The sequence below is a fragment of the Silurus aristotelis genome (assembly GCF_946808225.1).
Source record: "Silurus aristotelis genome assembly, chromosome: 1".
Lineage (NCBI taxonomy): Eukaryota > Metazoa > Chordata > Actinopteri > Siluriformes > Siluridae > Silurus > Silurus aristotelis.
The window spans coordinates 26,461,431-26,487,612 of NC_139574.1; the positions used below are offsets into that span (position 1 = coordinate 26,461,431).

At 37.7% G+C, this 26,182-nt stretch overlaps 1 protein-coding gene across 2 annotated transcripts; it reads right to left on the bottom strand.

The window, feature by feature from the left end:
* Positions 1-186: 186 nt before the first annotated feature.
* Positions 187-21,114, bottom strand: ankrd28b (ankyrin repeat domain 28b). 2 transcript variants are annotated; one of them, XM_083559031.1, is made up of 28 exons: positions 20,870-21,114; positions 13,945-14,028; positions 13,616-13,694; positions 13,436-13,506; positions 13,117-13,317; positions 12,918-13,005; positions 12,663-12,805; positions 11,846-12,058; positions 11,602-11,680; positions 10,958-11,072; positions 10,124-10,206; positions 9,745-9,808; positions 9,577-9,645; positions 9,130-9,270; positions 8,918-9,029; positions 8,792-8,818; positions 8,637-8,711; positions 6,921-7,122; positions 6,476-6,563; positions 5,869-5,986; positions 4,980-5,199; positions 4,762-4,849; positions 4,591-4,674; positions 4,198-4,343; positions 2,896-2,978; positions 2,061-2,143; positions 1,886-1,977; positions 187-1,784 (listed from the first exon to the last, which is right to left on the bottom strand). In XM_083559031.1, the coding sequence occupies exons 1-28, from the start codon at positions 20,894-20,896 to the stop codon at positions 1,504-1,506; spliced, it is 3,156 nt and encodes a 1,051-aa protein (XP_083415157.1). In that variant the 5' UTR covers positions 20,897-21,114; the 3' UTR covers positions 187-1,503. The 2 variants fall into 2 exon arrangements, with proteins under 2 accessions (XP_083415157.1, XP_083415156.1); XM_083559030.1 differs by having other exon boundaries at positions 8,792-8,839; positions 20,870-21,081.
* Positions 21,115-26,182: the final 5,068 nt, after the last annotated feature.

Consider the following 26,182-nt stretch of genomic DNA (forward strand, 5'->3'; position numbering starts at 1 on the left):
GGTTAAAGCCACAGCCTATTCTCTAAAAACTTTTAGAAAACACAACTAAGTAGTTGAGGTCAAGGGCTCTAACATTTTTTTTTTTTTTAAAGGAAACCTTATTATATTTGCATTACACCATATAGCATTATTTTATAAGCTACATCAGCAGTTGAAACTGGGCATGACTCATGCAAAACACAAAAATGAAATCACATTTCTTTATTCAGCCAACCATAAAATATACATGAAGCTCTTGTACTGAACGACAGGGAGCAGTCACTTTGCCAGCTACACTTTTGGCTATTCTGCACAAAAGCATAACACTGCTTCACGTCCATTCAGCCAAAAAAAAATTTAAACCGAGATGAAAATCCAGTTTCGAGTCATTCCAAAATCAACGTGAGAAAAGACAAATAACTTTATGACATACCAAGGATCAAGTGATTAGCTAATCAAAGCAAGCCAAAAACAGATAAGAGCAAGGAAAATATAGAACATATTCATATTTCACCATACAAAGAGACCAGATGCTGTCCTACCATTGGTTTACACAGTGTTCTTCATTCAGAGCAAAGCATGCTGGGAGATGTTTGCTTACAGTTCAGTTTCAGTGCTTTTAGTTTATAATATAAACATAGTGTTTCATTTGTGCATCATAGTTTTTGTTCTCCAAACTGCCCCTACTTTCCTGCATCCACACAGCAAGATGTGAAGGCACAAGATGATGAAATGTGGAAACTAAAAATAAATACAACAGGTAAAAAGAATAATTTATTTTTTTAAGGAGACAGTAATGTTTAGCTTGCACTTCATGCCCAACGCCATTAGCATTGTAATGCTAATATTTCTTTTTTCTCCACTGGCTCTGTGATTTGAAAATAGAAGAAAATGCTATGATCCCCCCCCCCACCCCCCCTCAGAAGTACATAAGACATAGACATGTAGTAAAATTCTGTTTTTTTTAAAAATAAATCATCTGTTTCCCCCTATGCAAAGTAGCAATTGTGGAATCAAGTGTGCGCGAGAGATCTCTTTGAAAGCTTCACAATCAGCCGTGTCTTCTTCTCATGGGACAATTTAAAACCTGCCCTCGTTTTTTTCAAAAACCAGTTGAAAAAGAGCTTCCTTTAAGAGAAAAGGAATCAGTTTCAAACTACATCTACAAAACATTGGTCCCCGGGCTTATTCGTTATGCTTTATTGCCATGTAGGGAGGCCGCTCGGCTGATCCGGCTGTCCAGAGCAATTTGGAGGCAAGACGTTGGACGAAAGAAGCAGAAGGACGCTGAGGTATCTGCTGAAAAGGTGCTGGTTGAGATTGAGGCAGATTGAAGGGGGCTGGGGGCTGCTGGGCCTTTACAAGTGTTTCAAAGAGTGTGTCTGTGTGTGTGTGTGTGTGTGTGTGTGTGTGTGTGTGTGGCGGATGGTTGAGAGACTTAAGGCTCAGTGCAGTGGCCAGCTGCTAGGACTAGGCTGCCTCCAGGTGATTAAGGACAGGATGCAACATCTCTTTCTCCCTCTCTCAGTACGTCTCCGAGTCGGAGTCATTGAGCTCGTCGTCTTTGTAGAAGCCGTGCTGCCCAATGCTGTTGAAGGTGCAGTAGGTACTGTGTCCGCTGCGCAGCATGGGCAAGCTGTCGAATGTGGCGCTCTTGGCTGGGCTAGTATAATGGTTGAGGGTACTGAATGGCAGGCTGGGCACTGTACCACTGCTGGGTGATACAGGCATCATGGTGGCTAGGATGAGAGCCAGGCAATCTGCCACGTCTTTGTTTGGGGCACAGGCCAGGGCAGGTGTGTAACCTAGAAAAGGGAGATTTATTTACCAGTATTAATGCATTGTATTCACACAAATCAAAACGCTATGAAATCTCTAATATGCTTTATTTACAAACACCGGTTACCGTTTTCATCAACAGCTAGCACGCTTGCACCCTTGGCTAGCAACTCCTGTACCACAACCGTTAGCCCGTTTCTGGCAGCCACGTGCAGCGGCCTACACACAGAATGATTCAAAGTCATACACTGTGCTATGAAGTTCACTCGGTAACAAGCTGTTGTAACAAGAGTCATACATACGTTTGTAAAGCTGCGTTGGTGGAGTTGATGAGATTTCGGTCTGTGATCTTCTCTAAAATCAACAAGGCACTGGTCTCATGTCCCTACAGAGGAGGAGAATTACAGTACATAGAATTACAGTGTATACATACTGGAATATTTATTTTGTGTATGTAATATCTAAAAGCTATAGAATATCTATAATTCTTTACTACTATTACTGTTTACTTGACTGTGGGGACCTAATAACGGCTTCACCGAAATCATGATCAGATTTTTGTTTGCACATATTCCGTTTGATACCCTACATGAACTAAGCTAATAACTGCCTGAAAACCATGATTGTATGATGTTTATTTCTCTTTGCACACAGTTCTCAATATACTGAATTTACCCTCTAATCCTCTTTAAGCCACAATGCCCTTAAAACACGTGCATTTTGGGAAATTCAAGAAAAGCTTCCTGGGTGAAGCTCAATCATGAAGCACACGAGAATGTGAAAACGTTAATCACTACTAACATTTTATAATAAAAAAAAGAAATAAATAAAAATAATTTTTTTTTTAAAAGGCTCCATCATTCCATATGTGGGAATTGCTGGAAATTTCCCCACTGTGGGACGAATAAAGGTATATCTTATAAATGCCATTTTATTTGAAATCTACACAAATTCTTTCTTAAAAAATAAATAAAAGAAAGAAAGAAATTAGAAAACAGAGTCCTTCTCTGAGCATGTGTGTCTACTCCTTCTGCATACTCTGCATCTTTATAGCAAATCTAAATGGGCATACACTGCATCATTTTTGAATGAAATAAAAGTAATAAATTCTTGTGCGTGTTTGTGTGCGTGACTAACCTTACTGCAGGCCAGGTGTAGTGCAGTGTTTTTATTGGCATCCTGCAAGGTCAGGTCTGCTTTTGCACTGCTCACCAACAGCTCTGACACAGACAGACAAGACACAGTGAATTATATAAACATTTTCATGTATACATTACAGCAGTACAGTCAGGACTTGGTTCAAATGAAGGTGTTAATAAGAAAATGCTTTTTCAACCATGCATTTGTAAATACATTTCTTTTCTGACCACAAATAATCTTTGATATACACATCAGGCATAACATTATGACCACCTGCTAAATATCGTGTTGGTCCCGAAAATGTAAAATATTTTTATATCTGTATTTGCATTTTAATTTTTTTTATTAAATCCACTAAATGGGGTCAGTTTTCACAGCTATTCTTGAATGCATTTTCAATGATAAAAATATACAAATTTCTATAAAGGAAACAAATTGCTTGTCCATTTTATTTATTTTTTTATTTTCTCTTGTATTTTTAGTATTGCTCTTTAAAAAGTAGCTACAGGAGCTCATCCAGCCTTCGCTCCCCAAGTGCATCAATGAGCCTCTGCCACCCATGACCCTGTTGTCAGTTCACCACTATTTCTTCCTTGGACAACTTTTGACCGAGAGCTGCAGTTTTGGAGATGCTCTGACACGTCTAGCCATCACAATATGGTCCTTGTCATACTTGCTCAAATCCTTACGCTTGCCCATTTGTCCTGCTTCGAACACAAAAATTTTGAGGACAAAAATGTTCAGTAGCTGCCCAATGTTTCCCACCCACTAATAGGTGGCATAATAAAGTAGATGGGACTTTGTGGTGTGTGGTTCTGAAAAAAAGTGACAAAATTGGAAGTTGTGACAGCTTCTTTTTTGTGAAGCAATAAACATGGTAATAACAATTGCTAAGTTTAATACAAATTTTGCCAAATAGAACATTTCATAACCAATTTCTTCATACTGGTGTTGAAAAGGCTTTTTAATAACTCTATTTGCAGTAATTACAAAAAAAAAAAAAAAAAAAAAAAAAGACATATCTAAAAGATAAATCATTTCACTTTTCAAATGACTACATATAAATCATAACCTCCAACCCACAGATGTACACGATATGGCCAAAAGTCTGTGCACCCCTGACCATCATACGCAGACTGGCCAAAAGTCAGATGTCATGTTCTCTGGAACACGTGTGTTTGAGCGCCAGGTCTAATCCAATAGAAATGCTGCTGTTTCCACTTTAGAAACCATTCATACCACTCACTGGATTTCAAGCCAAAAAAAGAACAGACAGTTTCTGCTTTAGGCATGCCTTACCCACTGCGTTTGTTTGTCCGTTTTCAGCAGCCATCATGAGCGGGGTTTTGCCACCAGAGTCGACACAATTTACCTGGGCGTTGTGGGCTAGCAGAAGTTGCAGACACTCCACGTGATCAGTGAATGCGGCAGCATGTAGTGGAGTCCTAAAAAATATAGCACAATAAATGCAGCCAGAATTAATTTGTTATACTATACATGTCCTAGTTGTTATAGTGCTGTATGAGGGTCCGAGTTAACACCGATTCAATTTAATTCAGTCATGCAAAAATGGTTTAGGCTTAGAAAAGGGTTGCAAGTCGTAAATGTAGTCTTCGGAACAGAAGGAGAATATTATGCTATAATAATGTTATATATGAAAAAGAAGCGACCATGAACTATTTGCCGTCTTGCCTGTTTTTAGAGTCGGCAGCACTGACGATCATAGGACCCAGCGTGTCAATCAACATTTCTGCTGCTCCCTCATTGTCATTTATCCTACAATTAAAAATGCCATTGAGCTTCGTATTAGTGAGCGAGTTCTTAATCTTTTGCCTAATCCACATCACCAATGCTCAGACTTACACAGCACAATGGAGCGGGCTGAAGGAGTTCCCGTCTGCCTTGTGAAACAGCTCCTGTTCCAGCAGCACTTCAACACACGTGTCATGGCCTAGAAAGAACAATAGACGACAGAGAAAGAACTGACATATGGCCCAAACGACAGACCCATTTGCACTGATAAAACATTACATAACCTTGTCATTATTGTGTGAGAGAAATCTGTGTATTTCTGTACTCACCATTATAACAGGCCCAATGTAGAGGTGTGTATCCCTGCTGGTCTGTGATGACAGGGACGGAATCCAAAGACTGAGCTGCATGAAGCAGACCACCCAAAACCCCCACGTGGCCACAGGCAGCAGCCAAATGTACAGGAGAGCGCCCTCTACAGTCTCGCACCATGAAATTGGCGCTGTGCTGCAGCAAGGCCTCCACACACTCTTCATGCCCAGTCACTGCCTGGATATGCCACCAATACACTCATAAATGCAAGAATAAAATGATTGCGAAACCAGAAATCTAACCTACAATGGTTACAAATACAGATTTAAATATGAAGTCAAAGGAAAGCTTTGCATAGTCTTCATTAGGTCTACTGCTTTTAATAAATGCAAAAATGGTTTAGGCTTAGAAAAAAGCATTTATTAAAAGCAGTAGACCTAATGAAGACTATGCAAAGCTTTCCTTTGACTTCATATTTAAATCTGTATTTGTAACCATTGTAGGTTAGATTTCAAATATGAAACCTTTACAGTGGATACTAATCTAACTGTCTGGCCAAGGTGTGCTGGTTTAAATTAGGCTAACTGTCTTTTATTCTATTTTACAAAATAAGTTAATAGAAAGGATTGTAGGCAAATTCAATTAAACTGCAAAAAAAAAAAAAAAAAAGTCCTGAACTCAATTAAAAATGTCTAAGTAGTAATAATAATAATAAAAAAAAAAATAAAAAAAAAAAGGCATACCAGTTACAGATAGAAATATTACTTAAGAGATACAGATACAGTGTCGCTGTTGCCTACAGAAATGCAAAACAGAAAAACTATTGGTGAATCTAAAAGACTTCCTTATACGGGAAATGTGGCCTTTGTTTGATGAGTATTTGTGTCTACAAAAAGAGGAATTTACCCCTCTGTGTAAAGCAGTGCGGCCCCACTTGTCTTTGGCTTCTACACTGGCTCCTTTATTAAGCAAAGAATACACACAGTCTGTATGACCACTTAACACAGCCAGCATCAGAGGTGTCCTGGAAAAAAACAAACAAAAAAATACAGTAAGATCAGAGACAGGGCTTCTCAAATCCGACAGATTAGCTTAGATTCACTCTTGTTTACACTGGAATTGTAGAGCACTTTCCGCCCAGTGGGTTATGTAATAACTTTCTATTGACGCATTTTTCTAGTCACTGTGGCAATACGTGTGTTTTGATCACTTGGCTATGACTATAGTCTTTTATGCTCAACTGCACCTGCAAGGCTCAAAAACATCTATTGTGTACCACATTCTAATGAACAATCGCGGAACTTTTTTCCAAAGATGATCTGCCCTTTCAAAGAGGAAATATGTTGTTTGATAAGCAGCTTAAAGCCTGTATTGAATGCAGTTTAGAGCTTGAATAACTGCATCAGAATCCCTCCAGACAAAAAGAAATCTTGTTACTGTAACATAACTAATATTTCATCATAGATTGCACCGTAATTTGACAAGAAAAAAAAAAACTAAACGAATAACTTACTGCCCATTCCCATCCTGAATGTCCACTGCACTCTGTATGTCAGCATTTCCAATCAATAAACGCAGACAGTCAGAATGGCCGTTTGTGGCTACAAAAAGAAGAACACAGTGGTTATGTTTACATAAGATCATACTGATTGCAGATTCAAAACAAACTGTTTACTTGTAGGCTAAACTCAGTTTATTTGCACTTCAGCTGTAATCTCTACCCAATTACAGTGAGTCCTGTCATAATGTGTAGATAATGTTAATTCACTTTGTTAACAGTGCTGGCTTTCTGTTATTCAACTAATTCTCTCTTATGCCAGTCTTAGCAAAACGTCTTCCAAACTAAAAGTGATAAATTCATTATAATCTGCTAAACACACAGACGCTGGTCTTGGTCTGTCTAATGCAATCCCTTCTGGAAATGTACTGGAAAAATGAAGATGAATCTTGATGAATACCTGCTGCGTGGATAGGAGTGCGTTTGTGAGTATAGTCCTTCACAAGGATGGAGGCTCCTTGATTAATAAGAACATCCACACACTCCACGTGGCCTTTAAAAGCAGCTAGGTCAAGCGGCGTGTGGCCCTGCGCAGTTCTCACATCCAGATCCAGCAGAGACTGCACGAGCACCTCCAGGGCTTGGTGATGCCCATGATATGCCTGAGGAGAAACAGCACAAGCATAAGACTCTAACATTAAATATTATGCATATTTGAATACATTAAATAACAGCACCAATATTTTTGTACACATTGAGTGACCTGACACAGGAAATTTCCCTAGGGGATAAATAAAGTATTCTGATTAGAATTGAAACCATTTACATGCAATAAGAAATATGATTACACAAATATAATTCAAAAAAAAAAAAAAAATAAACTCTCTAAATCACCAGTGACGAAGTATACAGCAAATGTAGTAATACAAACAAGAGCACTAGGAACAAGTGGGAAAAGTATCAGAGCTGCTAATCATATAGAGAGAATAATCAGTAATCCATATAAACACACTCTCCGTTCTTTTACACAAACACACACACCATTAAACCATCTCACATGAAGCAAGACATGAAGCGTTGACTATTACATTGAAACCCTATGATCCTTAGGATTTTTTGTAAAGTCGTAAATATGGTTTCTCTGTATCTCTATTTTATCCATTATCAGGTCAAATTACCAGCTTCTTGGCTACTGAAAACATGAATTGCTGTTTTGCCAGATTTTGGATTTTTTAGTAGCTAACATTTTAGCCAATCATTAAAAAAATTAACTTTTCAAATGTTGGCCAAGTCAAACAATTAATTGGTAGACTTTATAGCAGTGGTCCCCAACATTTTTTGTGCCATTGACCGGTTAAATGTCAGACAATATTTTCACGGACCGGCCTTCAAGGTGTGGGGGATAAATACAACAAAATAAAATGATACGACTGGCATAAAAACTGGTATTTTATAAATATAATAATAAACGTGAATCCAGTGTGTTGTTTTTTTGTTCATTTTGCTCACTTGGGTGTTTCAATTTAGCGCTAATGTATTAGCGGCCGAAGCAGCCCCTTTAAGAAGGTAGCGGATGGAGATAAGACATGCATCAAGAGTGAATCATAGACAGATGTGACGGAGAGAATCCGGTAATTTTCTAAAATAAAACATCGTTCAGAATCAGATAATAAATAAAACGGAAATAATGTAAGTTATGTATTCTTTCTGTGCGGCCTGGGGGTTGGGGACCACTGCTTTATTGGATATATTTAATTCATCTTAATACACTTAAAACATTCACTGTTCACCTCAATGAAAGTGAGGTGTGTATGCTTCAGTGCAATTCTCAAAGAGGTAAAAAAAAAAATACAAATAAATTCAAGGCAACTGGACACGCAAGAGAGTCATCCTATGAAATACAGGAAGGTTCCATGAAGTCACGTTTAATATCCGAGTATTGAAAACACAGAACAAATACTCAAAAATTCCTGCTTCAATGAGAATGAAGGCTTCTTCTGCTGATTGAAGGAGTTATGCCCTTTAGGATTATTACTGTGTGATAATCCAGACTGGTGTATACTTAAGATACCATGTAAATGCAATGTTATAATGAAATGTGTGAAGGTTGGCAGATCTGCAGTTTGTTTCCCTCTTTAGATATAGGATACTATTACATTTCCACATATGTACTTACAGAGAGATGAAGTGGACTAACTGGAGCTCGAACATCAGAATCATTGAGGATATCAGTCCCCGAGGTCTCCATTAGCTAGCAGACAAATGTGATAGATAGATACGTTTAAAGTAAATGTCAATACATTTTACAGAAACGCGATAACTAGTACTCACAACATCTAAAGGGGTTTCACTTGCAATCTGAAAGAAACAAAAAAACATCTTTTAAAAAATAAAGAAATAAAAAGAAGCTGCATTTAGATCCACAATGTTCTTTTCGATATCAAAGATCAGTCTTACCAGCTCGAGACACAGCCGGTGTCCATATGCAGATGCGTAGTGCACTGCATTATAACCCTGATTGTCTCGGATCCCTGGGTTAGCGTCATTCCTCAGCAAATATTCCAGGCACCTAACAGGAACAAATTCATTATATATACCAAAATCTAAATACAAAAGACATGCTGTTAAAAGTTATGTGCTGCTCCTCAGAAACAAATCCAGTAACTCACTTTCCATCAGAGTCAGAAGCAGCAGCATAGTGCAGAGGCGTGCAGCCCCTTTTGTCCAGGTCATTCACGCTGGCTCCTGAACCCACCATAGCAAATAGGCACTGATAGTTACAGTTTGCAGCTGCATAGTGCAAAGGCGTCCTGGGAAAAACATGGGATGTAAAAGTAAAAACAACGGTGTTATGAAAAGAGTTTTGATTATAATCATCATGAATATTCTTTTAGAAACTTTTAGGAGATGCTCAGCACTTTTCTAGAAGACAGTACAAACTCTCCTATGTGAGACATCAGGCAAACAGTAAGCATTTAATGGTGAATTTACATGGGAAAAAAAAGGAAAGGAACATGACAGGGAGCATGATCTATACACTCCGCCTGTCCGTAAAGTTACAAAATAGACCTTGGTAGATAATCTAGACAGTTGGGATCAGAAAAATAACTTCTCACCTCCCAAAACTGTCCTTCTTGTTAAAATCCGCCCCTGTATTGAGGAGAAGATTGAGACAATCCAGATTCCTGTAGAGATAAATTCAAGTTTGCATTAATACCGCAAGCTCCCAAAATGTTTCAAAGTTACACATACTTCAGAAAGAAGAAAACGGTAAAAACTCTGACCCTCCAGCTGCGGCAGCATGTAAACATGTCCTTCCAAAATCATCAGGAGTGTCTATATCAAAGCCTGCGAAAGAGGAAAAGGAGTCGGTGCACTGACAACGAAACCTACACGAGAGACTAATGCAGAGATGCAAAGTATGCTGGAGTGGATCCCAAAAACCTAACACTGTTAGATAGAGCTAGGGTTTATATACCGTAAGCTATGCGTTTTAAATGAGGCCTTAAACTGTAACTTATTATAGCTGTTAATCATGTTAACATTAATATCACATTAACTAAACTGAGACTTTCTAGGCATCAACTATTCTGTGTTAGATTTACAACGCTAGGGTGGATTTAACTCGAGTTGGTGGACTAAATTATTGGAGAAACAATTTACCAGAGGACAGCAGTTTACGGCAGCAGTCGGAAAAGCCACTAAGTGCGGCTAAATGCAGAGGAAACATGCCATGGACACCCCGCCTACAAAACATAAGAAATGACCCCAAAATAAATAAACAGTAGATATAATACATTCATGCAATCATGTTTAATTTCACTGATACATGTTGGAATCTTTGTGTTTCATTTCTGTAAGAATAGGAGGGCCAGGAAGAAAAGAAAATTGAAATTAAGGCTTTTTATTATTTATTTATTTTTTTATATTTGATGTCACAAAAAGAAAGACGAAAGGAGCCAGGACGTAAAGTAAACGTTAAAATATTTTGTTACTTATATCAACATATGTAAACTAACTGCGTTCTAAAAATGGAAGGAAATTACAAATAAACAGAATAATATCTGTAGTAATAGTAGTATAGTCATATTATGTGGACCTACATAGTAAATATCAGTAATTACAACTGTGGCATGATTGTTAATGCCAAACTGACTGGTTTGACTAATTCTATAAGTGCTGATTCCTGGGATTTTTATACACAACAGTACCAACAATCTTGCCTCAATCAAAATCACAGAGATTATGTTCATTCTGAAGTTTAATGTAAACATTCATTGAAGCTCTTGACCTGTATCTGAATGATATTTTGCTTTTCACTGCTACCATAAGATTGGCTGATTAGGTAGCTGCAAAACTCATACAGTTTGAGTGTGTATTCAGATTCACCCTAGATTCATCTATTTACATGCATCGTGCTCGCAGTGCAAATCAACAGGGCAGATCAACAGATCTTGGAACAGGAGCAGTGGTAAAGGGCTGAGAGGACCCACTCACTTTGAGGTGTCGGCTCCATTGGTAATGAGTGTGTTGATGAGGAGCTCGTGTCCATATCGTGCTGCAATGTGTAGGGGTGTGTTGCCGTTTTTATCTTCACAGTCTATTGCAGCACCTGCACATGTAACCACAAAGACAACTCGTTATTTTGTGAATGGACAAGGGAACACATCTACCGAAAACAAAATTTTGAATGAGCAATAAACCCCGTGTTGAAACACTTTATACACCAGAAACCATTTTCAAAATCCACTGATCTCCTGGGATCTTCACCCACAACAGTTTCTATGGTTTAAACTAAATAATGGGAAAGGAAACAAACAAAAAAAAAACATCATTTGACCAGAGTGTCTGTGTTTGAATCCCTGTGTGCTGATGAAAGCATTTAGAACGAATGACCAGATCAGTTTGAGTAGACCGGTAGTGTACAGTAATTTGAATAATTACTCTTTACAACTGTGGTAAAAAGAAATTGTATCTCAGCACTCAAACCTTTAGGTGGATGAGCAAAAACAAAAAAGATTGCATCGGGGTGCATACATGCGATTATGGGCATACATGTGTCTAATTGAAGGTTCATACATCAAACCTGGATTTCAAGATAGTCATAAGAAAAATGTTTTTATGGATTATTAATTACCCACCGTTTTGAATGATTGCTTGTGATCGAGAAAATCTCCCATGAATTGCAGTCATGTGCAAGGGAGTCTTCCCATCTTTGCTCTAAAAAAAAAATAAATAAATACATTTATATGTTAGACAGAACTGAAATTTGCTCATTCAAATTCCATTCCATGATCAGACCTTGTAAAGTAAAAATGACAGTACAGTAAGACAGGCTTTGGCATGCATGATATCAGAAAAGCGTCGTCTGTGCAGGCTTCTGACCTTGATGTTGACGTCGGCTCCGTTCCCTACAAGCAGCTCGAGACAGAGCGCACCGTGCCGCGAGGCAGCCGTAAAGTGAAGCGGCGCAAACCCCTTCTCGTTCACCTGGTTGACGTTGGCCCCACATTCAATGAGCTCGTTCACCACCACATCCTGCCCATTATAGCAGGCCACATGCAGCGGTGTGTTCCCGTATGCATTTGGCTCATTGATCTACAGACAGCAAATTCAGTGAGAACAATTAAACAAAAGAAATTGTACAAAAATTCCAATGACCCATTTAAAAATTTATGAAATATTTTAAAAACAACAGGACACACCCAGGGTGTAACACAGATCTGTAAACATAGAGTATAACCTACCATGTGTGAATTCAATAGTATTATTTTTTTCTTTATCGTTTTTTTTATTTTTAAAAACCATGGTTCACATCTGGAGTTTGCACTTTATACCCACTCTTCAAAATCACACACAAATGCAAAAAGCCATCCACAGCATGATGATCTTCTACTAGTCCTGGTGGCTAAATTCATAGACTATTTGTCATTTCAGTTTGAAAATGGCAAACCCGGAAGATATTGCAACACTCCTATGCAAATTTTACAAGTGAAATCAATAGCATTACAGGCAGGATGATGCAGTTAACAAACACTCTTTACCATCAATTTAAACAAGCAGACTGTTGGACTCTATACATGTTAACCAACCTAATGATGAACTTGGGTTTTTTTTTTGGTTTTTTTTTTACTGTTGTTTCTAGTAGCATCATCCTACATCTATTCATATTTTCTATGTACTGTAAAGTCAGGAGACTCACATCCACTCCCAGGTCTAACAAGTATTTGACCACGCTAATCATCCCACTAGAGGCTGCTGCATGCAGAGGTGTATAGGCCTTCTTATCTTTACATGTCACCTCGGCACCATGAGACACTAACAGCTTCACCACCTCCAAATGACCTAAAATGGACAGAGAAAGAAATTTCGCATCACGGTGCAAAACTTTATACTGTACGGAATTTGTAAATCTAACACGAGATCAAAAGAGGTTGAAGAAAAGACAGAATCTTACCCATGTATGCGGCCCAGTGGATCGCTCGCCGGTCCTTTTTGTCAAACGCGTTAATGTTCGCACCTCTGGACAGCAGTAATCTTACCATCTGAAAGGAAAAATCTATGACATATCTACACTCTAATTAAATTATATGCATTGAGGATTTCCAATGGGGGAAAAAAAAACTGAAAGTCATATCAGGAAAATGTGCACTGACCTCAAGATGGCCACTGAAGGCAGCATGGTGCAGCGCAGTGCGGCCTGCTCGGTCTGACACATTCACATTGCTCAGCAAAGGCACCAGCGCCTCAGCACAGCGCACTGCTTTGTTGGCCGCGGCTACGTGCAGTGGCGTCTGCCAGTTTTTATCCCGTGCGTTCACGTCAGCAGAGTGCTTCAACAGCACCTGCACTGCCTCCTGCAAAGTGAACATGAAGGAAACACACAGCAGCTCGTGTTAATGCAGGAGGTCCAGTGTGCATTTTGTGCTGTGCACTAGATACAGAAACTGGAGTGAAATTTGCAGAAAGCTTTACCTCACTGCATGAGGCTACTGCTCGATGCAGAGGAGTCAACCACTTGTTGTCTTTGGCATTTACTCTGGCCCCTACAGAAAGACAACCATTCACTATAACAAACTAAACAGAAGTGGGATCATGGGACTAATATACAGTCTTTGTATCTTCTTTATCAGAGCAAAATTAGCTTGCACACACCTGATAAAATCAGGAGCTCTATGATTTCAGCGTCTCCTAGGTAGGCAGCAGCATGAAGGGGAGTCCTCTTCTCATTATCCTACAGTATACAGGAAGACACTGAGTGACTCCACTTTGCAAAGAAAAATAAAAGCAGAAATGCCCAAAAGTTCTAAGCAACCAAACGTCTAAATAAATAAATAAATAAATAAATAATTTTGACTGGACCATTAAAAAGAACCGATGTTCTTATTTGATCGTATTTCTTTTTTTTGTCATCCAATTTTCTCAAAACAAGGTTTTTGAGAAGAAATGTCCTATTAAAAGAATTCCAAAGACTAAAACCATACCTGTACATTTACATCCTCTTTCTTAAATATAAGGGAGCGTACTTCATCAGGGTCAACGTTGAAAATAGCTTTTAGCAGGGGCGGCTAAAAAAAAAAAAAAAAAAAAAAAAAAAAGGGTAAATTCGCAGAGTTATTTCTTTATACATCAATCTTTAAAGCATTTATGGAAAAAGCATTTACTGCAAATGTTATGTTGCTGTTTACATTTAAACAACAATACTCTGATCAGAGTACTCAAAAAAATAAAATAAATAAATAAAGGAAAAAAAACAACAACACACAATTAATTAAAAAAGCAATGTCAAGAAAAACCAACAGAAATCAGATGGCTCCTTAACATGACTCAGACGAAATGTGTCAAGAATCGTGTTGAATGATTTTTCCACTGAGCTATTTGTAAACACTAAATGTTTGTGATGTTTCAGGCTGGGACGATCACTTGATTTCGATGCAGGATTATGGAAGGCAAAAATGTTGTCCTTTACAGGAATTAGTCCCTTGTTTTTTTCCCTGTCAAATGACTGATACTAATGAATCACAATATTGCAAAAGACATGAACTTAATTTCAACTTGTGAACTCAAAATGGTTAGCTTTCTCTTCGTGTTCCTCATGTGCCATACCAGGAAGAAAACATTAGCATGAGTGTGTACAAAGTCAATGAGGAGTAGGCATGCAAGCCTGGGGAAAAAAATTTATCTGCCTTTTATTTTAATATCAATCGGATTCATGTCATCACAAATATAATTTAAAGATCTATCTGATCTGTAAAATCACAGATGACAGTACACAGGGTTTTCCCCACACATAAGTGAAATTTGGGCAGTGCATTTGGGTATATTGACTACTGCCTGGGTATAAACTTTCTTTCGGCTTCTCCCATTAGGGGTCGCCACAGCGGATCATCCGCATGTTTGATTTGGCACGTTTTTACGCTGGGTGCCCTTCCTAACGCAACCCTCCCCATTTATCCAGGCTTGGGACCGGCACTGAGAGTGGCTGGGGTCGGTTCCCTGACCGGGGATCGAACCGGGCCACAGCGGTGAGAGCGCCGCATCCTAACCACTAGACTACTGCCTAGGTATAATCTGTAAAAAAATACAAAAACAAAATAACAAAAAAAAAAAAAAAAAAAAAAAAAAAACAGTGAATGGAGCTGTTAAAGATTTACCATCTTCTTAACTCCTGAACAATAAAGAATCATAAAAATGTATCATTATACAAATTATAAATTGCTGCACAGCTCCACTCTGGTACACTCAGCTCTCATACTATGTGCATTAATAGAAATAACATATGACCAACATGTCTGGTGAAATAAATTCGGTCAGAATGCATCAGCCTATCTACTGAACTGAATTGTTAAAATAGATGCTGGGTGTCCTGCCTTGTTTGTCCACATTTATTATAAACGCAGCTCAATCCGCTGCCTGTTTAGCCAACGGGAGTATTCCAGGTTACAGTAACCACACACGGCATTTTCGGTGCCAAAATACAACTGCTAGATAAATGTGATTTAAAAATCAATACCATTTTCTCATTGACAATGATATGTGATGACACACCAGACATTCTTTTAGCTGTCGCAGTCTGTTCGTAACATGAACTTGACGGATTCGCTAGGAAAGGCTCATTCACACTGCTCACTTGGGAGCCTAAAACTTCGATCTGGATCCGTTCCTCTGCACTTCCTTTTTGATCAGCACTTTTTGCTCCTGCATGAGAGACAATATTTCTTAAGGCAACAGGATTTATTCTAAATCTAGATATCGTAGAGGAGTTCTGCTAGCACCATGGCAAATGCAGTGTGCTCAGTGCACTACATGATCCATCCTAAAGCAGAGAAAACGCTTATTCATTCTATCCATATCCCTGAAGTACTGTGGATTCATCATCATTCATATGCTCAAAAATATATAGACACCTGAGCATCTAACACAAAGTGGTTCCTTCCACTTTTCTGGCAGGACTTTCCACTGGATTTTGGTGCACTGCTTTAAAGATTCGCCCATTCGGTTACATGAGCAATAATCAGGTCAGATACTTAAGACACCAAGAGAGAAGGTGCGGCGTCATCCCTGAGGAGTTCAGTGGGGTTGGATTCAGGGTTAGAACAACTTTTACCCTGGCAAACAATGTCTCTAATGTTAGGCATCCACAGACTTTTGTATGTCCAGGAACAGTGTAGAACTTTTAACACAGACATGCATTACAACAAACTCATTTGTTGATAAGAACTAAATGCAGAAACAGTCCAATAGGGGGTGGTGTGATATAGAGGGTAAGGCAAAGTCACAGTAACACCCTACAGCCTCTTATTCCTTGTTTGGTTTGGCTTTGGTCCTTTGCTTGGTTAATTGTGGGTAGAGTTTAGCATGTTCACCCTTGCTGTGGTTCTCCAGTCTTCCAACCTCCCAAAAACATGCACAAGATAAATTGCCCCTGGGTCTGAATAAGTTTGTGAACATGTGCATTTTATGGCCTGGAATCCCATCTGAAGTATGTTACTGCTTCATGCCTGGTTTTTCAAAGATGCCAACCTTTAAATATATATTTAAATACATATATAAATATATATATATATATATATATATATATATATATATATATATATATATATATATATATATATATATATATATATATTATACACACTTGTCCTATATTTGTCCCCAACCAAAACGGTTAGAACCGCTAGTTCATCTTTAAAGTTGTATGTCAGCAAGCTCATCTGATAGACCACAAAAACAATACTGTAATTAAGAGGCACTAGCCTAAGTGGTACTGGCAGAACGCACAATAGTTGTTCCTGCCAACAACTTCTTGATTATCACGGAAGCAGGTTGTACAGTCAGCCAACTTCTGCAAACACAGCACTGACGCAGCAACACTGATCACTCAAATGCATGGATGAGCACACTGGTCTCACAAAGCTGTGATCATGTCAGCAATCGGCCCAGCTTTTCACCAGCAGGGTACGGCTTTGTAGTCTGCTGAACACGTGAATGAGTAAAATAAGAAAAAAACTGAAATCTCAATCCAGAATGGAGGGATTCATTATTGTCAAACAGCCATGACTGCATGTGTACTGCTTGCCTTTGGGCCCACATACTACTAACCTCTACTATTTTCCCCTCATAACAAAGTCAAATAATTCGTAATCATTTTCGATAATAGCATTCTAGCCGTTCTGCTTGTTTAATATGGAACATCACATTATGAGATTGGGATAATAATTAACTCCGGGACAGACGTGTAGGAATAGAAAGCAGTACCAAACCAACAAACCGATGCTAATATTTAACAATAAACAAGCCTTTGCAAACATGCACCATGACGGTGCTTGTGTAAGAGCCTTTATTTTTATTCCTCAACACTCTGTACAATTGTATCAGTCAAGTCACAAGTCATCAGGCATGTGCAGCAACAAAAAAATGTGAATAGATAGCTCTGTGATAAACACCAGTTTTTATCAGCTGTGGCATGCACTAGATAGAACGTTCCCTTTGGGGTTTTTTTGTTTTTTTCGTTCCGTCATCGTGTCTCTGATATGACCTGAATGCTTAGCTGTTAGCCAGCGCATAACTGTAGCAATTGTTCGATACATTCAGTATATTTTATTAAGGATGTCGATGTGTTTTGATAAAAGTAAAGTAACAAAGCAGCAGTAGCAGTAGCCTCTGACACGAAGGTGGAAATGCCAAGCTTTCTTTCACACAAACAAGTTCTTTTTCTCTTCTCAGAAGACATTTTCTTTTAAAACTATGCTATTTAAAGAGCTTGCCGGACAGGATTTCCGCACGAACGCCAGATAACTTAAACAACAACAACAACAAAAAAGTCACTTCACTGCAAATTCCCATTAATAAAAAAACACATTGGCTGATGCTAATCTCTGAAGACGGATGACACATTGGCCTCCGAAATTAACCCGCCTGTGACTTGCTCTCCACAGCCTTAATAACTGTTAGCAGAATTACATTAATGACGGAAATACTATCTATTCTTAGTGTGGACTTACTGTTATTAAGACACATTATTACAGTACAGATCTTTGAAGGTTCAAAAAAAACACAATGATGAAATTCAGCATGCTTCACTGTACAGAAGCCGTCCTTATTCGTGTCTTTAATTCCATTTATTAAGAAAGGGCTGAAGATGCAGCCAAAGCTCCAGCTGAGATCAGCAAGCGTTTGAAAAGGCTCCATTAGTGCAGGCTGATCATGGTAAGCTAAAACAAAGCACTGTTTTGTCACACACAGCCCTAATCCTCCCACATACGCCTCCTCTTTGTGCCTTTTCAAATGCTCCCATCACGTTTCTGTCTCCTTGGAAGAGCTCCACTAGCTATGACTATCACCATGGTGAAGGCACTTCGGTGGCTCTTCATGCTGCCATTGTACTCTGTCTGGTGTAAACACATACACATGTATACACAGACACACACACACGTGCGCGTACAACGCTGAGCTTTGATGCTTCGAAACACAAAAAAGATCTAGTTACTCCATTCGTTCTCATCGTTATTGATCAATGTAACTGAAAACAAAGGAACAACCGTGCCGAAGAGTGTGAAGATCTGAGCCAGCAGAAGGGATGCCTACTGATAAACGACCCTTTGTGCATATACACTCACTATTTACTTTATGTCATGTCCATTGCACTAAATGATTCAGATACAGCTTAAGGGCTTTGGTTAATGTTCACAGTAAACTTAAGAATGGGAGTAAATGTAAGTTCAGTCACTGACTGGTGGGTTCTGAGATTTTTTTATCGTTATTTTCTGCATATAAACTCGAGACTTGAAAAACTGAAGAGAAATATACAAACCTGTCTGTGTGCCAGCAGCATCCTCACCACAGTCAAACTCAGTGACACCACATTGATCTCTAATTCCATGTTTGTTTGAACATTGGTTTCTGAACTGTACCTACATGGTTTTATGTGCTGCTATGCTAAATAAAGTGGAAGGTGGGTTTAACTATACTTAAAGATTTCCCTTAAAATAAAAATACTATCATTCTGTAACCTTTTTACATTTAAATCCATTTGATTCAGTGCCTGATGTTGGATTCAACCAATATATATATATATATATATATATATATATATATATACATACATACACACCAAGATGCCAGTTTAGGTATCCATCTAGCCTGTACCTGCACTCACTGGCCATTTGATCAGGTCCATCTACAATATAGATCACTGTAGGAATAAAGATGCTGACTATCCTTCGGCTGTCAGGAACACAATGTCACAATGGCTTCCATCAATGTAAACCACAACAGACAGACCAATCGATGGATAGATAACTATTAATCCCTGAGAGATATTTATTCTCAGTAGTGAAACAACAGTAGATACAGCACTACTTATGAGAGCTAAAATGAGGCATTTTAATGTTCTTGCTAAAAAAAAAAGAAGAAAGAAACTGAAGTAACTGTGCAGGACTGGAAGTGAAGACCTGTGCACGATAGTCAGTTGGACTACATGTATGCTATTAGGTGTATAGCAAACATAACCTTTTGTTCTTCTTCTTCTTTCGGCTTCTCCCATTAGGGGTCACCACAGCGGATCATCCGTCTCCATACCCCCCTGTCCTCTACATCTGCCTCTTTCACACCAACTACCTGCATGTCTTCCCTCACCACATCCATAAAACTCCTCATTGGCCCTTTTCCTCCTTCCTGGTAGCTCCATCCTCAGCATTCTCCTACCGATATACCCCATGTCCCTCCTCTGCACATGTCCAAACTATCTCAAATCTCGCCTCCCTCACCCTGTCACCAAAACATCCTACATGGGCTGTCCCTCTAATAAACTCCTTTCTAATCTTGACTCATTTCTAATCTTGAATCTTGAATATGCGGATCACAGATAAGCGATCACATAACCATGTTTTAAGATTAGTCAATCTGAAGGATGTTCCTCATAGCTGACTGCGAAAATGCACTTCTCTCATTCCTTTTTATACTCCATAACATGTCCTGCTGCAACTCTCTTTTAACCCTGTAAGTCACACATTAAAACTTTTTTTACTAATTTTGTGCAAACTTTAAAACCACATCACCCCAGCCAGCAATGCCAGTGGAACTTTAACTACTTTCACATCACCTACATGCCTGATACACTCATACCAACAGTCATCCACACACGTTTCGTGTTAAACAGGGTAGAAGGGGGTGGTGAAATTATGCGTAGGCAACAGATGGGCTTCAGTCAGTAACTGCTCACCTACAAAGTGCGCCTAGATGTTACCTAAGTGCATTATTAGGTTCCAGTGAGTGCATATTCAGCTTCGAGTAAATATATGGCTACACATGAGAATAAGATCGTACACAAAGCTGAAAGTGTGTGATTAGAAGAAGAAAAAACAGATCCACGCTGATCCAGAAACCAATTTGTGAGTGAGCACAAGAGCTCATAGCAGCTTCAGGACGTTCAAAGAGATGAACAGGAGAGTGAGGCTAATGTTAGTCTGACAGATTAGACCTTCAACCCTGAATGATCCATGCTGGATGAACCCCATGTTAACAGATACAAGTGCGATCATCAACTATTATATTTCCCCAGCTATTAATTGAAACACTTACTCCACTTTCTAAACCGCGTGACTCGTGGCCTGCGTACAAATAGCCGAGCTAGCTGCATTGCTAGCCCGGCTTGTGGCGACCCAGTTACGCATGGTGCACGTTAACTTAGCCACGTTAGCTCCTTACCGCGTATTCACATCATACCGAGTTCTACAATCACACCGCCCAATAAACCTTAATAGGACACGGAGGACCGATGAGCCTTGGACAGGACGAAGCTACAGAAGAAATAAGTTTCGCCGCGGACTCAATTCAGTGCCATGTTTTAGCTAGCGGGGCTCTGTAGGTAGCTAGCTTAGCTGGCTAAATTATTCAGGCATCACTCACCTGGTCTCTGATTTTGAGAACCACCATTTTCTGACGGTCTCTGTGGCTCTCAGGCAAATAAGAGCTTCTTTCTCCGACTCCTCCGCGCTGATAAAGACTATCCGTGTAACTTTAAAACTTCCACCAGGTCAAGCATTTCCTTTAGTTAGCTACTAAAGCACAGGGGTAAGAAAACTCCATAACATTACCGCCACACGGTGCAGCAAAAACACGAGCGTTGATTGGCTAGGCGGACTCTATAGACCTAGTAAGAAAGGGTCTGATTGGTTAGGACAGGCAGCGGCGCTTCTTAGAATGTGGAGGCATTTACAACGTGGAAGAGATCTGCTTACATTTAGGAAACTGATGAGCTGTAAAATCAATTGTTTTATTTCTCATTTTATTATATTATTATATTATACATACTAATCCAAGAAATGAAAGAATATATGATCAGATCTCGGATTACCTTCATAATTATGTAGAACATGTAGTTTTTAAAATTGTTTTTATTCACAAGATGTGTACCCCCCCCAAAAAAAACACACACACACACACACACACACACACACATATATATATATATATATATATATATATATATATATATATGCAAATGTATGTTTATAAATAGTGAAACCCAATACTCAACATAGAGCATGAAGACAAAACTATACTTGTAAATAATAATATTTTTCCTCTTCTTCTTCTTCTTCTTCTTCTTCTTCTTCTTTCGGCTGCTCCTGTTAGCGGTCGTCACAGCGGATCATTCGTCTCCATACCCCCCTGTCCTCTACATCTGCATCTTTCAAACCAGCTACCTGCATGTGTTCCCTCACCACATCCATAAACCTCCTTCTTGGTCTTCCTCTTTTCCTCCTTCCTGGCAGCTCCATCCTCAGCATTCTCCTCCCTCACCAAACTCGTTATAAACACGAAAGGACAATTCAGAACACATTCACACGTATTGAACAATTACAGATACGGTCATACAAGTCTCATTGTCTCAATTAAGTCTCATCACATTTTCAGTAAAAAAAAAAAGGCATGGTAAATTTTTTGAAAGGTTTTGTATATAATGTTTGTATGTATTTTTTTCTCACCTAGAAATGTAAATTTATCTTTGAAGCTTTAATACATACACCAAATTGGGCGATAACTTTTTTTTACACTGGGCAATAAAACGGATTACATCTTGGTGCACTAGTTATAGTACAATGTATGCACATTTCTGCTTTATATGGACAAGTTATACATGCAAAAGATAATGTTAGCACCCCAGGAAAGGAAATGTACTAAGTAAGCTTCTACCTCATTCTTTTTTTAGAAGAATACACGAGGAAGCTCCAGATAAAAATCCACAGTAAACACTAGGTGGCGCTTAAAGCTCATGCAAGATTTTATTTGTAAGTGTTCAGTAGAAATTCTATATATTCATATTCATATATATTTCATTTCATTTTCATTTTCATTTTCATTTTCATTTTCATTTCATTTCATATATATATATATATATATATATATATATATATATATATATATATATATATATATATATATATATATATATATATATATATATGTGTGTGTGTGTGTGTGTGTGTGTGTGTGTGTGTGTGTGTGTGTGTGTGTGTGTGTTTGTGTGTGTTTTGAACTTGTAAGAACACTAATTAAAAATAAAGTTTCAGATCATTGGCGCATCAAATTACGTCAGAATTATTTTTGTTAATGAACACTTACAAATAAAATCTTGCATGAGCTTTAAGATTTTCAAGATTCAAGATAATTTTCAAGATAATTTACATTGTTTTAGTTAATTGGTAAATTATGCAATATTTGGACTGGGGGAAAGGAAAGATATATATCTTTCCGTTTCCCCAGTCAAAATATTGCATATTTACCAATTATAAATTATTTGAAGTAACTGTATGCTTATTTTGTTACATCAGCAGATCATAGGATGTAAATATTCAGAAAAATATGTGTAAAATGTTTGTCAAAACAAGAAAAAAATTGAAATAAAAAACCCTAGTCATAGAATATGTGCCTTCACTTTGTTTTTGTGGTTAATTTCCAGTCGGATGCTGACCACATTCCTTTTCATGATGTTGCATGAATTACAATCATTTGAAAGACTGTTATTACAGTTCCATAAAAGATGCATATGTAGTGGATACGCCAGATTTTCAGCTATATTTTTCTGATGCTTACATTGAGACGTGTTACACAGCTTAGAACATGGCACCTTTTGTTTGAACCCATAAAATCAGGAAATGAAAGTGTCATAATTGTCTTTGATCTGAAACCGAAATATCTTCAGTGTTTAGCAAATACAAAAGTTTTTCAGATGGAACTGCAGGCCAGGTTATTTCTATCAAGCAGTACTATTACACATTCATAGTAACATTATTAGGGAAAAAAAAAAAAATAAAGAATAAAATACATTTGGTTAAACAGCTACACTCTCCCAGTTTACCTCATATTACCTGAATTCACCCAAATATGATACAATTATATATAAAGTCAAGTTTTAGACATCAGACAATAAGAGCCAAATACTTAAAAATCTATTTATTCATATTAAGCATTTAAGGTTTATTTTTTATTTGTGCTGTTAAATATTGTAGTGCTAATGATGACTCAGACACCGCATTTGCATTCTTTCCATGTAATATATTGATATTTCATCACATCATAACCTTGTGCGCCACTACATTTGATCACATGCTCTTGTGCTGATAATATCATGAACAGCAGCTACGCTAATTCCTCTCCACTGCTTCTCCTTCTCTACCCATCATGAGGCATCCTGAGGTTGTGCCAGCTCCAGTCACGTCCCACCTCATGAAGATTATGGACCTTTAAAGAAGTAGATGCCGACCTCGCAAACATCCCGAACCATTTAGAGAGGTACCAGTGCCATTTGTATTCCACCTCATGTGGAGTTTGGATATTGGACCTCTTTGAGTGTTTAAAGGTTCTGTCATGGAGAAGCTGGTGTTGGATATATGATGATCTCAAATATAGACTCTTTTTTAAGTTGCTTAGTATCTCCTGGTCCCATAAGATTAAATGACTGTATAAGACTGTAGAAAAAACATGACTCAATTTTACATTCCAGTGCTCAAGTTAGTTCTCACTCTCCAGTGTTCTGTATTGTTTAAAGACTATAATCACACTCTTGATATCACCCAAATGAGGATGGGTTCCCCTTTTGAGTCTGGTTCCTCTAAGGTTTCTTCCTCATAACATCTAAGGGAGTTTTTCCTTGCCACAGTCACCATGGCTGCTCATCAGGGATAAATACACATCATTCACCTTGACTGTTAAATTCTGTAAAGCTGCTTTGAGACAATGTCTGTTGTGAAAAGCGCTATACAAATAAACTTGACTTGACTTGAAATATTGCATTACCAGAATTTCACAAATGCTGATGTTGTCAAGGAAAACACTGTAGCCGTGAAGCTTCAACAAAAACAATTAAAAAGAACTAAAAATCATGATTGATATATTGTATTTTTTATTTAATCCAAATTGTTAGGTTTCTTAGACTGAGTCTGTTAAATCTAGCTACTGTCTTTTTAATATCTGTCTTTTGAATGATCTGTATTTAGGGACTTTTTCTGTTTACTGTTTACTATAGACATCCCCTCATTCTGCTAAAACATGCACACTGGATATGGCACACTTGCACACTGTCACCTCTGACTGTGGACTCGCACTTTACACTTACATTACTTACATTTTAACCTCATAAATCACATCTATATTTATTGTGCCACTATGTTTAATGTTTACCTTTTATTTATGTCTTGGTCTGTAGTAACGACATTTCGTACTTTTGTATACTGTGTATGTGGAAGAGTGACAATAAAGCTTCAGTTGAGTTGAATATCACTTTTTATATACGAACAGTTACTGATCTAATAAAATACACAAACTGCAAATCTGAATATGACATACCATTCACAAAGTGTAACAAAATGAGGAGGGTAGAGCTCTCTCTTTCTCTCTCTCTCTCTCTCTCTCTCTCTCTCTCTCTCTCTCTCTCTCTCTCTCTCTCTCTGTTGCTAAGAAAAACTATTTTTTTTTTTTGAGCCACGATTTAATGATTCAAATGTTATCAATAACACTTTGGTTGCCAGGATGTGCTGTTTAATCAGAGTACAGAAAAGTGTTTCCTCCTGGAACTTTTTTATGCTAACATAGATGACTAGCTGAGATATGAGAAAAACAAGTAGATTCTTCTTGGGTGTATTGGGTCTGGGATCCAACAAGGACATAAAACGCAAGTGAACGCTTAAAACAAACAACTCACAATCCACACAAAATACTTGAAACTAGAATAAAAAGTTAGGAATTTCTCTTATTATCGTTCATTGTCTGATAAAACAGTTGTCTGCACACATGTTTAAAACAAATATTTTCGGATCTATTGCTCCATATAACAGGACTTCTGCATCAACCTGCAGAGCTCACCAAACCATTATTTTATCCTACATATTAGATATTAACTTCAGTATTTTTTTGGCACAATTCTTTGTGCTCTATGAGTGTTCCTTATTGTTATTATTATGATGATGATGATGATGATTATTATTATTATTATTTATCTACCAGCATCATAATAAAATGCATCTTAAATGGACTTTATTTTATGATTTCATTTTACACTGTTTTTCAGTGTTTTCCATTGCTTGTGTGGCATAATATTAATCAGATAAAACAAGAACAAATAAACAAAAAATGATTTATATCAAATAAAAAATAAATCAAGGGACAAAATGGCAAAGCCATGTCAAACTATTCAAGATCATTGTCTAAAATAATATTATATAAGTATACATGACTTGAGGTTCTGTCAGACAAAAAAACCAAAGGTGAAAACTGTCAATATAGGATTAGATTAGACTGAATCTTAAATCTACTGAAAAGCTTATGAATTTGAGTAAATCAATATAAGATATGAAGATAAATAAATGTAGCCGTTTATATATTTGTTTCTTTTTTTTGCTGTGCAAATTAATTGAAACTGCTTTATCTCTCTGGATGGTTGCCAGTTCTTGCTTTCTAAAGTGGGAATCCTATTCTGAGATAAAAATCTCTGCTGTAGTGTATTTCATAAGAAATATGATATTCTCTAAGAATGTATTAATGATGTATTGTAATGTAATAATTTTAAATGTAAAACATTATGGTAGTACATTATTGTAGTGGTACATTATACCATTAAAGCAAAATATATAAATGTTTCTATTTAAAAGCATTGATTAATGTACATTATTGTGAGAAAAGATCTACTCAGTTCAGGACCTGAAGCTGAAATGAAGCAAA